This window comes from Scomber scombrus, chromosome 6 (genome assembly GCF_963691925.1).
Source record: "Scomber scombrus chromosome 6, fScoSco1.1, whole genome shotgun sequence".
In the NCBI taxonomy this organism is placed as follows: domain Eukaryota; kingdom Metazoa; phylum Chordata; class Actinopteri; order Scombriformes; family Scombridae; genus Scomber; species Scomber scombrus.
In genome coordinates, this window is record NC_084975.1 from 12,353,757 (window position 1) to 12,369,156 (window position 15,400).

At 40.2% G+C, this 15,400-nt stretch overlaps 1 protein-coding gene across 1 annotated transcript in view; it reads right to left on the reverse strand.

Annotated features, from left to right (window-relative positions):
- Nucleotides 1-15,400, reverse strand: part of LOC133982107 (serine/threonine-protein kinase BRSK2) — a 163,082-nt gene that overhangs the window by 27,233 nt on the left and 120,449 nt on the right. The window contains exons 5-7 of the mRNA XM_062421029.1: nucleotides 5,453-5,569; nucleotides 788-821; nucleotides 579-647 (exon numbers count right to left, since the gene is read on the reverse strand). Coding sequence (XP_062277013.1) covers nucleotides 579-647; nucleotides 788-821; nucleotides 5,453-5,569 — 220 coding nt within the window. The remainder of the gene's footprint in view (nucleotides 1-578; nucleotides 648-787; nucleotides 822-5,452; nucleotides 5,570-15,400) is intronic.

A 15,400-nucleotide genomic window follows, 5' to 3' on the forward strand; every position in this document is an offset into this window, starting at 1 on the left:
TCTTCTTTCAGTTTGACTGCATGAATTATTCATGGAGCAGGAGTGTGTAGGAACTACAGTACAGCTGTTGATGAAACAACGCTTCAGGGCTGCACGGCTGGGGAACCACAGACATAATGTAGCTGGAGAATAGACCTGATTATGGATACAGCATCGTGTGAGGATACAGGATAATAAATAAAAAGATACTTCTATTCTCTGAGCTTCTATTGCATAAGAATCAGCTTGAGGGAGTCTCTGTAACATTTTTACGGTAAGACCTTCTAAATGTTAAGACTTCTGATTTATCTCCTTGTATCCTGAGTTTGTGTTTGCCGACTTCAAGCTCACTCCGTCTTTTCATTCAACTGAGGTCAACCTCGAGTCAACAACCAGAGTGCAAAGTCATGACTGTACTGTTGCAAAGCTCATTCACTTTGTGCTTTTAATCCATTACAGCTGGTGCAAAGGTTAGACATACTGTTGGCTATGAAGAAAAGGGTTAGGTAAAATTGTATGATACCATATTTCTCTGGAGAATTTTAAAATGAATGTCAGTCCAATCACTAGCAGCTAGTAGAGAACAAGCTGGCACTCACCACCAACAGGGCAAAAAGAATGACCCCACAGCTCCAGACGTCTGCTTTCCTCCCGTCATACTTCTCTCCCTAAGGACAAAAGAGTGTTTGTTAGTGGGTTTGGACAGTGTTATGAGGTTTAAAGTATGGAGGCCTGTAAAAAGGGGCTAGTAAAAGAGCATATGAGGTACGGCTAAGAGAGAAGAAGGAATCTTAACATTATGACTCACCCTGATGACCTCTGGACAGGCGTAGTGTGGAGATCTGTTGGAATGACAGAGAAACACGCAAACAGTGAGTGAATAAGGAAAGGAACAGAAAGAAAAAATCTAGGTTATTTGAGGACTTTGCCAGCCGTACTGTGAAGTAAGTCAGGGTTATACAATCATGACACAGCAAACATTAAACTGGCACACACCACTGTATGAAAATGTAAAAAGAACAATGTGAGCTGACAATAAATGTCTCTAGTGAACATAGATCAAGATGTGCTTCAGGAGTTTAGACATCCTGAGGGTATTTGGATGTCCTCCTGCTTGCTCACTCAAGGGCATCCTCTCACAGCAGACGATGAACAGACCCACTAATCTTTACAGCACCTGGATGGGCTGACAGTAAACCCAATGACTAGATTGACACATCAATATCGTATGAAGATTTATGGAGCTACCCCGCAACGGCTGCTGCATAAGCCAATGGCCACAGATGAGTGGAGCAGCTGTGGAGTGACTTGTTATTCTATACATACACAGTGGCACTTTTACATTCTTAGACTGCCAAATACAGCATCGTGAAATGAAAAAGTGTAATAATAGGAGAAATCTATAATCAAATAATTGATGTAACATTTTCATTTCAGGATGTTTCTTTCTTTTTCTCATGTGGTATCATACAAAAAACTAAAACAAATCAGCCAACCTATCTTTCCAAACTCCTTGGCCAGGTGACATATCTTCCCCCTCCTTCAATATTATTTAATAACAATAATATATATTATATGCTCTAATGAGAGTCTATCTAAGGTCTGTAAACATGGTGCCCGTTAGCTTCCTCTGGCTGTCAAAATACTGGCCAATAACAAACACTGCCACCATGTCAATGGGGAAGTTCAAATGCGGGCCTATGCAAATGCTGCCATCCTGATTGCAAGTGTCAAAGTGCATTATGAAGATGAGCGAGGAATAAAAAACAAAAAACAAAGCAAGCCTGATATTTGCACTGGTAATGCCTCATCAGTGCCACAACACATGAGTCACAGCTGGAACCAGCGTGAACATAAACTCATTATTTGCAGAGGCTTCAGGTGGCAAACACAGGGTGAAGATACATACCAGAATACAAGCATGTCAGCTTTCTGTTTGAGCTGAATCCTTATTTGTCAATATTAGGACAATCAATTAAAGTCATGTCACCTGTATGCTTAAAAGATCTCCACCCCATACTCAAAATGAACATAATGCTATGGCGCATTTCTAACCATTCCTCGCTGAAACTCTTTGAAACAAATGTCTACACACATAATGAAACAAGGATCTTGTTGGACCGTAACATTTTATGGCTTAAATTAATTATGGGTGTAAACAAACTTAATTATAGGTGTAAATAAAGTATATTCACTGACTGATTAAATTCTGGCCACACATGAGAGCCCATACTCCATGACATTTTCATCATGACTTGGACACTAAAGAAAAATAGAAAAACTGTAAGAGCAACTTCTCTCTGACCAAAGTGAACAAGATTAGTTCAAAACCTGGTATTGAGGGCTTTACGTTTAAAACAACAGATACAGGAAGTGGAGACATGTGGCAACCAAGTCCCCAAGAAGTGTGCCAGACTTTAACTGACACCAATTTGATATTCATGTGCCTTTCTCAATACCAAGTATGCCAAGTTTAGATGTGTGTACTTGTTATTGGACTTGGAAAGTTCGACTTGGGAGTACATACTTCAGAGGATGGGAGGGCACAGTACGATTGGAACTGTAGTGTACAGTACTTGCTGACAGCAGAGGCTCAACTTCAATACAACTATCAGACTGTATGGTGATAAAATAATCTCAACCCAAACACATTCACTAACACTTTTTATTCTCACAAAAAAACCTTATTGACAGAAAGATGTAGTGAATTGTTAGTCATCGTGTATATGAAATCCAGTCTTTTGAAGAACAGTTGCGCGTGGGCTGATATATCATTAATCTTGTCTTGCTATTTGCTAAAGCTCATTTACTCTCTCGACCTAACACTGCCTAGTGCAAATTCATAACAATAAAAACAACTGACAGGACTTGCAGGAACTTTAGCTACATTTTGAAGGCAACAAATAGCAGTATAGTGTTACAAGATGTTGCTGTAAGTGGCTTACTTGATAGCATAAAGACAAAAACGCATTTTGTTAAGGACCTAAGATTGCAACTCAAGCAGCACAGACTGCTGAAGTGGGGAAACAAAAATGATAAAGATGATGGAAAGCTGTTTTATCTACACTGAAGGGCTTCTCAGTGTTAGAGTGTTTGCAGAGGAGATCTCTGGATCCCGATTTCAAACAAAGATTCATACATTTACCATAAGCTTACCATGTCCCTTACAGAAGATTGCACACAGTATACAAGAGAGAGTATTGTGAGCTTAAGAGATGTGAGTTCAGGGGAGAATGGGAAGTGTGGGCAGGCTACATTGACAAACAGAGAAATGAAGCTCATTTAGTCTTTTCCACCAACATTTTTGCAGCGATTCACAGCATACAAGATAATTTATTTTCATCAGTCTAACAGAAATAAACAAATAGCAAACCCTGATGAACTCACAGCTGGGCAAATGCAGACAGAGAGAGAGAGAGAGATGTTATGTGTGCATTCCTGCATCCATATTTGTATGTGCCTGTCAATGCCTCTGCTCATCTGTATGTCTGTATGTCTACACATATTTATGTATGTACTCCGAGGCTCCCCCACCCCACTTTACCTGGGACTAGTCTCATCTTCACTCAGCTCCATTACCCGTGGCAAATGGAATACATTTGTGTCAGACTGCTGCATGGTGAGAGGCGGCCAGATAAATGTGTTTAATTAAAAACTGTCATATCTACACTTAGAGATGGGACAGTCAGAAGAGCATGAACAATCAATAACCACACATACAGTGAATGGCACATTCACATGTATTTGGCATCGGCATACAGACAGAAACAAACATAGATGGTGCCAACACATTCCTGTGAGGTACTGTGATGGAACTGAGAGTGGAATGAAAAGAGACCTAGTTTGCTTACCTGTGCGTGCGTGCGTGCGTGCGTGCGTGCGTGCGTACGTACTTGCATGTGTGTGTGGTTTGTGTCCGAGCATCTTTGTAAGACAGCTCTGTGTTCCCACTTGCAACAAGTACTTTTAGCACTTTGTAAATGTACACAGGGGACTAAGCAGATGTATTGCATTTTAGTTGGTCTACTCAGAACAGCTGAGTCAGAACTGTCACCCTCTTTGGCCTTTCTAGGAAAAGGAAACATGGCCACAGAATGACTCAATCGTCTACAATTTACTTGCAGATAGATATGCGCAATGCCCTCAATTGGCCTGAACTCTACAGATGAGTCCTGAGAGCTTAGGCGCTGTGATGCTGCTCGCAAAATATTATGCAACAGTTTCAACTGAATGGTTGTGTGCGTGTGTATTGTAGAAAGGGAGGGAGTCAGAGACAGAAAGAGACAGATTGAGAGACAACCAAAAAAGCTGAGGACAAAGGGTTTTAGAGGTTAGGGATGAACTAAGCCTGTGTGGGCATGTGTGTTTGTTGTATTGCATGAATGCAAGTGTGTGTAATTTCAGTTGCGGCTGATTTGGTGGTATAATCTGGACAGAATCAGGTCTCAGCTTAGGACAGATGTCACAGGGCTCTCTATCTTACGTCCCTGCATGCAGTGTCATGTGCCACCACAGAGCAAAGATTCTCCCCAAGGCATCCAGATCTAATGGGCTATCCATACTACCAGACTTTTTTAAGCATTTCTGGGGCAATTTAAGTTCCTGTCTCAGAGAACAGATATGTTTTAGACTCTACAGCTGAACTTTTTTCACTGTGAGTTCTACTATTTCAGTCAGCATATACATTTTTAGAGAACAGAGAAATTTAATGAAAGAAACAAAGAATAAATTCAAACTGGTTGCTTAATGTATACCTCTAGTTGTGCTTACATGCTGACGTCTTTATTCTATTGTGAATTTCTTGTAAAGATTAAATAAAATTTGGAGAACCACTTCCAGTACAGCTGTGAAATCTTCCTCTTAATCTGTGCTGACACTGGGTTTATGCACCCAGATGTCATCTAGGTTGCTTCTTTTATTGACAAATCTGACCCCACACACAAGTTTACTACACTTCAGGGTTAAATAAAAACACTCTAACAATATTGGAACTTCAGTCCTCATTCGAGTGTAGCCCTCACACTTTGAAAGTGACTTTTCCTGCAAACGAAATCATTACAGTTGTTGTGGGATTGATGGGCCTGGTGTGGTCGTGACTACCAGGTCATAAAAACCCAGCGTCAGATATGAGGGGATGGAGAGCAGTAATGTGTGACCATGGCCCTGGCCGTGCTCACAGCCAGATAGCACACTCTGTGAGAGACACCAACAGTGTCTCCTCAAGAGATCAACACTGCCTGGTAATGGAGGCTTTGAAAGTATGACACCTAGCAGAGGGCTTTATAGCTCCACTCATCATCTGTGTAACTTTCCTCTACTCATCATTTATCTCTGTTGCACACTGGCAACTCCACGTACCCCCAACTATGACTTATTTTTTTACCTTTAACATCATCTTTATTCCAACTGCATAGGATGTGAGTCAGATATTTATAACATTAGAATACATTAGAATAGGTTCTGTATTACTCACCCACAGCTGGTTTCCAGCAGACTGTCTCCAACCTGAAGGGAGGCCATACCGAAGTCTGCTATCCTGATGTTGTTCTTTTCATCTAGCAACAAGTTCTCTGGCTTCAGATCCCTGTGGCTGAAAGATAGTGGGACAGAAACATAAAGCAATTAATGAAAGAGCTCATGATATATTATATAAACTAGGAAAACTGAGGTGAAAAGAGAGGTGTGCCCCAAGGTCTATGAAACACCTGTGGATCAAGCTTGGATCCAAATCCATGCACACAACTGTGAGCAACACAGCATCTTAACCTGTTGCTGTGCGCCCTCCTCCTCCCTGCACCGCCTCTGCCTTTGATCTGTCCATGCTGAAACTAGAGGCTCCCACCTCAGCGCTGGGCTGGTACGAGGTGTGACAGCCCCCTGCTGTGTCCTTTTCTCCTTCTGTTTCCCTCCCTCTTCTCCCCTCATCCCCTTCCTCTCATCTCCCAGACAGCCACCAGCAAACTGGCTGAGCAAAGGGCATCAAGGGGAGCCAGCCGCAGAGGTGGTGTTCATTAGCTGCCATTCATTACCACTAAACTCAGCGAGGAGGATAATATCCAGCGGACACCATCTCCCTCCTTAAAAGGGACGATTGAGAGGAATATCTTTCTCATATCACATATGCTGTTGCTGTGTCAGGGGTTAAAATCTCAATTTTGATGAGTGACTGTTCAAAAGCAGAGTAGCATTAGTGTGCGTTTAACATCTCTTCCCGGGTCGAGGGTAGTCTTACATCATACTGTGCTAATCTTGTGATGTCCATTAAGGCTGAGGGAACTGCCATAGAAATCGAACACATGTATGTGTCCATACAGTGATATCCATCCATCTTTCTCTTCTATACTGTAGTATGGGTATACTTGCTTATCTCCTTCTGTGCTTTTTGTAAAGATTATAGAGCAACAGGGATGTCAGAATGGCATGAACTAGACTTTCATCTCCTCTTTAGACTAATAATGATAGAAAGGGGAGAAGAACAATAGCTGGATGCGTCCGCCTTTGAAGAGTGCCTCATCACAATGGACGTTTAACCTTAGATGACATCAGCCGCTGTACAACTCGTTTCCTGTCCTGAGGGATTAGCTGTCAGCTGGTTTGTTATCACACTGGCAGTCTCTGTGATCCCTGCTATAATTGAAATAAAACACAGATAGCATCTAAAACAGTTCTCCCCAGGCTAAAACCTTTATCAATTCACACAACCATCATTTGGCAGCGATGTCAGTATCCTGAGAGTTAGTCTTTTAACTAATACTGTCAAAGCGCAAGAGGAGGGAACAAACATTGACCAAACTGCTCAGTGAACACCAGTGTGAGACTGTGGTTGTGCCGGGCATTTATGAGGTATGTGTTTATAAGCCTCCCATAATTCCACTGACGACACACCAGATTAAATGATGCATTAAAAATAATGTTTCTCCCAGGAACAAAATGTTGCAGACAGATTAAGGCTACAAAAGACTTGTGACTGAGTAAGTTTAAACTTTGTATAGCCAGGGACCAGAAGACAGGTCCTTGACAACATTAAATAATTAGGTGTGACATAAGAGAAAAAAGCAACAGCAATTACAGCACTGATTGTGGCTGGGGTTTAAGACAGTTCAAACATTATTTACTATTGATGGCATGAGGGAGATGGAAGATGCTCCTGGTGCTAACAGCCTCACCAGAATAATACATATGTAAGTACTCTCAGTCTTAGATGCAAAAATGCACACTAATTCATTATCTATAAGACACAAAGACATTGCATAAACACTGTGTAATAAAAGGCCTATCACATGTAACACACAAAGAGACAAAGCTCGAGGGACTGATCCACAAAAGAAAGAGGTCAACAACATATTTATCTACCGACAGCATCAAGAGGACAAATTGCATCTGGATGCTTTATTGGTTGTCAGGACCCTGGTATCCATAATAGGACATTAAACTGCCTCTCTGACACATTAGGCTGCACTTTGCTACTGTAATCTTGCTCACACAGCAGGCCTTGCGGTAGGGATATCTCTGTGTTGCACTCATATGTCATGCAGGAGTGACTGCTGTTAAACTAGTTCAACAGCTGCAATGAGCTTGAATGTAACTGTAGGTTTTCTTTCCAGAAATCTGGGAGCGTTGGGGAAATGCCTTTTATTGCCATGCTCACCCCATAACATAGGACATGAATAGAATAGAAAAATAAAAATACCAAATGCCAAAGAAAATAACCCACCTGTTTAAGTATGACTAACAGTTCTACCTTCATCTAAGCTCTTACAATACTGTCAAGTGCAATTTACAGGGTGCACGTGGGTCTACATGCTGTCTGAGCAAGCATTACACCCCAATGGAGCTGTTAAGACATGATTCTTGCAACCTAACACCAAGCTCTTAATTGCTTGTTATCATTTGCACCTACCATGCTGATATGTTTTGTTTTACAGAAGGTTTTAATGACTCTGTCCTCTTGGGGCTCACATCCCCATAATATCCTACTTTTTTTTTATGATGATGAGCAGTATTGTAACTACACCAGCCCAAGTAAAATATACTTTTCCCATGGTGACACATTTTGACATACCACCATATTTAATATTGCCTCTTGTTAAAACTGTGTCATCGCACTGAGATATGTGGCACTAATTAGCTAAGCCAGAGCACTTCAAACTAACACTAATGGCTCAAATGCATCTTTTTAACATATTAACATGCTTGGAAAATGGCTCACCTGTTTTTGCATTTTCATGAAGCATGAAAGCTATTCTGGTACCATTATTGTTAGCTGGAGAGGGTTTTTAACATCATAGTTAGTTGAAATGCACCCATTTAGCCTCCAGCACACCTCTGTGTCATCTTCCTCGTTCCATCTTTCCCTTTTTCTCTCAAACTTTTTTAGGATTCTGTTGACCCAATTAGAGAGAGACCAAACACATTCACTAGAAATGCTTCAGGCTAATATTCAATCGCATTAGCAAAAGAGGACAACATTCTGACTGCTGACTTGGATGTGCTCAGCACAATCGTTCCATTGGGGTTAATTGTGTATTAAGAGCAATGAGGGATGAGAATGATAAAGTTGTCTTTTTCTTTTTTTGCAGTCAAATGGAATTGGTCTGTGTTTTGCATTTTTGCTTAAAGCTTAAAGCCATTGGTGAACGTGTTTGGAATTTTGCTAAAATATTATTCCAGTACAGATAGGAAACAGTGGCAGTTAGGTGCAAGTGAGTGCAAGTTACTAAGTGTGGTCACAGCAATATAAGCTCTAAGTTGTCAACTTACTTTAGTTAGCTATTACAGAAACAAAACAGTAAAACGGATAGGAAACATGTAATGCAATGTAATGTTATGTAATGTATCTATGCTATCTAGCAGATTTGCAGCCCCTGTCCTGAGTTAACCCTTAAAATCACTAATCACTGCACTTTGTGAAATTTACTAAGCCTCAGGTCCACTACAGTATCCACCATTTTATAGTGATGTCTTATATAATCATTGTGACAATGATTGTTCTTCTTGGACTCACAATTCTAAAAAAAGTATCACACAGCAAACATTAAAACATCCAATAGTCACTAAACAAGTGACAACTTCCACTGCGCATTGTCCATGCACAGAATATTGTCTAATAGTGTAGTGTGAACTGACAACAACATATTATTATATAGTGGTACATTTCCCATAGTAGTGAATTGCACTCAGCTAACGAAACAACAATTTCAGAATCAGCCATTTCCCCCCCAAATTGCCAAAGCTGAATTTGTTTCCTCCCATCATATTACCCTTGGTCTCATTTGATCTCACATGATCTCTAAAGTTCTCTTGGTTAGCTGCTACAGTACTTAACGCCTCTTCACACTGGTGCCCCACACATTTCAGTAGTCTCCTCTCATATAATTTGCATTAAAACAGGATTAGAATTGAGTGGAAGGAGATGTGTACTTTTCCACACAAGATTTGCCTCTCCACTGACTGGTTACAAGAGCATTCCTTGTGCCATATGGGGCATTCCTATCTATCCCTCTGGGGTTTTGAGTAACACTGGGGAAGTAATGCATTGTTGCATGTAATGCAGTGACTAAAAAGTGGGATTACAACGATGGCTAGATCTGTAATAAACAAACTATTTGCTTTGTTGTGCCAAATCTGTGTGTGCAACCCGGCGTTTGCTCTTAATCCAGAAGAGTTTGACTGGGGGAGATAGGAGGAGCAGTGGACCTTCAAGGCAGAATAAACAGACAAGCTGTCAGAGGAGCATTGGAGTGAAGTAGTGGCATAGATATTAAAAACCCATAGCAACACAACACATCTAATACAGCCACAATGGACCATAACTTCTCTTAAAATAGTCAATAATGCCTTGTTCAACATTGGAAAGGTGAATACTCTTTTTCATTACCTCATATGTGGTTATCTTAACCTTTATTCTCCACATAGATGCATGCTTAATTTCTTCACATCCCTCATTTAACGAGTCTTCCCCACATTGCTTACAAAGGCCCTTACAAACACCTGCTTATTCCCCTGAAATAAAACACCATACACCAACCTATTCCTTTCATTCACCCTCCTACCGCTCCATTTTCCATACCCATTTTACCCATCCCATTTCCACTTCTCTATTCCACCTCCTCTCCACATCATTCCCTCCTCACCCAGTTACACCTCAGCGCTTTAACTGGCACTGCAGGAGAAGAAAATATGAAGAAAACTATAAAGACAAGGAGGGAGAGAGAGAGAGAGAGAGAGAGAGAGAGAGAGAGAGAGAGAGAGAGAGAGAGAGAGAGAGAGAGAGAGAGAGAGAGAGAGAGAGAGAGAGAGAGAGCGAGAGAGAGAGAAATATTTCCATTCTGTGTTGTTAGAGGCCATCATCCGTAATGATGATAGTGTATAAGTACAGGCTTTCTACAGACAGGCAGGCCAACAGACAGACAGACTGTCATCTGGGGTAACTCTCCTAAGAATGTCAACAAACACAGCTGCAAAAAGCCACAAGGGCATGGGCCACTATTAATAGAGGGACAGATATACAGAGGATGGACGCCAATAAATAGACCAACTTGTATTGCATGCTGCAGAAAGGATTTTTACATCAATGTGATGAAATACCTGATTTGTCAATTATTTCATTTACTAGATTAGCTAAAACAGTCATTTCCATCTGGTTATTTAATCCACACACGTAGCATGTATTTTGATATTTATTATGGTTGCAGTGTACAATTACATATGCTGTAATAGAAACTTTGTTGATGACATGAATGTTGATAAAAGAAAAATGATCTGTGGCTGGCTTTATTCCCCTCTGTGGAACTGTAAGCTAGCAAAGACATGCACAGATGTGGCTTTTTAAGCCCAGAGGAATAAAGCAGCTAATGACAAAGCGAGTGTGGGAGACACCGAGCAAGAGAGAAAGGTGGATGTGGATGATGTGCAGGATGAAACTTCTGCGTGGGTTTAATGTGACTTTTAGGCCAGGTGTTTGTTCTAACGCATGTAGGTGGCAGCAATAATGTGCACATCAGTATCGAGGATAGGCTGATGTGTAACTTAGTGTGTGTGTGTGTGTGTGTGTGTGTGTGTGTGTGTGTGTGTGTGTGTGTGTGTGTGTGTGTGTGTGTGTGTGTGTGTGTGTGTGTGCATGTATGATGAGCTTTAGGGCTCTCCTCCAAGGTGTACTAGCAATTTCTGGCTCACTTGGTGGGATGCTGGCAGTCACTTTATGTGACAAATAGTCTCTATCTCACACCCACACACAATCATTTTGTATTAACACACACACACACACACACACACACACACACACACACACACACACACACACACACACACACACACACACACACACACACACACACACACACACACACACACACACACACACACACACAAGGTTGTTAACTGGGTTACGAGGAAAAGACCAGAGTCATTATTAAACAAACGGAACAGGGATGAGAGGGAGGACCGAACATCTTGTAGTTAGGAAAAAATCACTCATTGATTTTTGTGCCCTTTTTCCTCTGAATGGCTTCGGTGCTCATGCTCATGAAAATGTATATTGCATTGAAGCAAATCTCTGGTTGTTTAGCATATGACAGAGTGGGTGGACAAAATGACCGGGGAATGATGCAAAGGTTTGTTTGGTGTCACTTGACCTCAGGCTGAATCCTGGGTATAATCTCGCTGCAGCTTCAGAAACAGTGGGAAAAATTCAATACAATATAGCTTTATTGCTCCCATGAGAATAGAAATATAGAGCACTAGGTTTATCACAGGAAATCACAGAAGACAGGGCTTTCTAAGGTAAGTTAACATTGCAGTAAAAAGGCAGCCAAATGTGTAGATGGAAAACAAATGCCGTTCTAATTATATTATCTTATTCTTATCTTTGGTTTTATATACATTTAACCTCTCATCACCCGCTATGGTTAAAAAGCTGCGTAAAAAGAGGACAAGAAGTTTGACAATATTCTTTATTCTTCTCAATCAATCTGCGTCTACGTTTTGTGTTTGCAAGTATGGCAGACTGCCATGTCGGCTTTTCAGGAGAGTCTATAAACTGTGTAGAAGGTGTGTATTTTATTGATTGTCAAAACTGGCCTGATGCACATAATGTTGAAACTGGGATCCCCTCTCAGGTAAATGTGGAAGTGAATTATCAATAATTTAACCCCATTTATATTGACTACATTTTAACTACATCCACTCTGTCATTGTGACTTTGAGTGACAAACTGAATCCAGAACAGCATTAGGAGTGATGTTCTGTTGCTGAAACCAATTTTGGCTCTGAGTCACAAGTTGGCAGGCAATTCTCACATTGGCAGACTTCAAATAATATCCAAACACAAGACAAATCTCAATGAGGAGGGAAAATACAGTTTGACATTGGATATATGGATACATCCCAAGTTCCTCATTTGATCTTTCCTCATGCCTTGATACTAGCTTGAACCAGAAGTTGTTCAAGTCTGTCATTTTGCATGCCGTCCCAAAGCTCTTTTTTCTTCTCTGAGGGGGTTGGAACAAGGAGCAAGGAGGGATTTCTGAGGAGCCATGAACAAGGATACATGAGCAGCCTTCATGAAACTCTTTTATAGGCTGACAAGCCCCCTTATTGGATATCAGTTATTGATCGAACACTGTAGCTGATAGGACTGATCTGATGATCACAACATCACTGAGTAGAGACAGATTACAGATTAAATTTAAGTGTATCACTCCATATACTGTATATATATAACAAAAGAACCATGAACAACTTATTATTTATAATTATATTATATATATGTATCATTTAATAGAAAACGTTTTCCTTTTCAAGATCTGTTGTTTCACCATTTAACTTTTATCATGATAAAATTGAAGGACGGAAGAATCTGTCTGTCAGCTAAAACACTCTTTAAACACATTTGTATTTTACATAATTTATCATCATTTAGACTCAGTCACATGTGATGCAAATAATTGATTAATATAAACACATTCTGCTGGTAGAAATGGGTCAGTGCATCAGTACACAGTATCAATACAGAGTGCAGGTTTTATGCAGGTGTTTGTCAAACAGGTAACAGGCTGCAGAGGGGAAACAGCTGCTCTGACAGTGATAACTGTGCACCTTTATTAGTGTTAGCACAGTGCGCGTGTGCAGACACAAACTTCATCAAAAGTCGTTACAGCTGCTGCGGTCATCAAAAAAACACATTTCCTTTCCTCATATGGTTTCCTTGTGTCCCTCCATGCATCCTCAGTGGAAGGGACTAAGACACAAGGAAACGACACAAGTGAGGGAAACGTTGATGCAATTCAAGTGACTTGGGATGAACCCCATATTAACATACAATGAGGATTCTCTTTTACTGCCTTAGTATTCATTATAAATGTGTTTTACTGACAATTCCTTTCCCACGTATTTTTTTATCCTACGCTTACCTATCCTTGCCTCATCTCTCTCATAAGCTATCCTCACGCGTCACTTTGTCCCTATCTTTTCCTCCCCTTTTGAAGAAAACTGTCGAAATCAGAGAGCGATCTGAATCAGGCAGAGGAAACACTGAGTCATAAACAGCCGTTTCCTTGTACGTTCTTTCATTCATATTCATACTTACATCCATCTGGCTTAAGAGAGATATTTAGGGGATATAGTACGTGGGCGCAGAATGGAAGCATGAGGCAATGAGAAGAAGTGAAAAATGAGAGTTGAGAGCAGAAAAGCGGGGCTGAGGTGAATGTGTTTACCCCCCCTCTGCATGGTGAGTCACAGAGAAAAGGGAGCACTTCTAATGGCCTGTGTAGGTCACCTGTGCAGACAAGTAGAAATGGATGAAATGATTGCAGGAATGTTTTTTTATTGAGGGGATACTAGGATGATAAGTAGGAACGGAAGGGAGGTGAGAAAGGCTGAATCTGCCTGTCTTTTGCCCCTTAATTGAGGTTGGGAGGAGGGCGAGTGGGTACAGCAACATCCCAAAATAATCCACTTCATGTAGGGCTGGGCAATGTATGTATTGTGTTGCTTTTCCTGGTTTTAAATGTTGCATTATAAATACATATATATACATAAATATAATAATAATAATGTACATTTATTTTCTGAACTTATCAGATTGTTCTAGCTGTTCTGTTATTTGCCTTTACCCATGTAGTCATTATATCCACACTACTTTTGATTATTTATCAAAACTCTCATTGTGTACATACTTTGTGAAAGCATTGCAATAGCCATTTCTACATTATTGTAGTATCAGTATTGAGGTATTTGGTCAAAAATAATGTGATATTTGATTTTGTCTGTATCACCCAGCCCTAACCTCATGATGTATTTCCAAGGCATCATTTTCTAAGAGTGTCAGTGTGGGAAAGTGAGGAGCTAAGATGGAGACACAGCAGCAAAGTAAAATAGGAAGAGAGATTAATCTGCTGGTGAATCTTACCACAAAAAAGCTACAAAAATCTATGCATGCACATGCAGTTAATATCAGTCACAGATGCTATTTGCTAATAATCTATTCTTCTAACAGCCACAGTTATCTAAATAGATTGATAAAATACGTCTAACTTTCATTCCCTTAGGTAGGACAGGTTTGTTAATTTCGAGCTGTACACTAGTTTTTTTCCCAATCAACTACCTGTTTGATGATTCAAACAATAAAATTAACTCAAGCACATCACTCTAAGATAATCAGTAAAATGTAAAGTCATTTTGACACCAGGATGTAGTAGCATGTACGGTGTATAACAGCTCCCACAATGGCTTTATTATTAAATAGCAACAGCAAAAAATGTAATTGCCTCCTCTAAAAATTATACAGTGCAAGAATGCAAAGCATATCAAATCACTTAAATTCAACTGCACCTAATCATTCTGTGACAAATCTGTTTAATTCTTTCCTTTTAATTGCCCGTGCAACATTATGCAAATCTATCTCCCAGGCATTTAGTACTCTGCACCAGGATATACAGAATATTTTACCACAACTGTTTTCCACCAGCTCGGTTTCACCTACAGTACTTCATCAGCAGGAAGCTATTCAGAAAACTTTCAAGGATACTTCACAGTGAATGTAAGAGGAGAAAAGTCTCTCTCTCTCTCTCTCTCTCTCTCTCTCTCTCTCTCTCTCTCTCTCTCTCTCTCTCTCTCTCTCACTCTCTCTCTCTCTCTCTCTCTCTCTCTCTCTCTCTCTCTCTCTCTCTCTCTCTCTCTCTCTCTCTCTCTCTCTCTCTCTCTCTCTCTCTCTCTCTCTCTCTCTCTCAAATTTACATGAAGTCTAAACAAAGCAATGCGTTGGTTTACAGTATAAATTAGAACATTATATTCACATTGATTTATTTATATTAGAGCAAGTGGGGGTATAATAAACACAACAGCTAGTAATTTAATTTACTATTATATAACATATTATATGTTTTAATTTAACTAATTATAATACAGAAAATAATGAGAT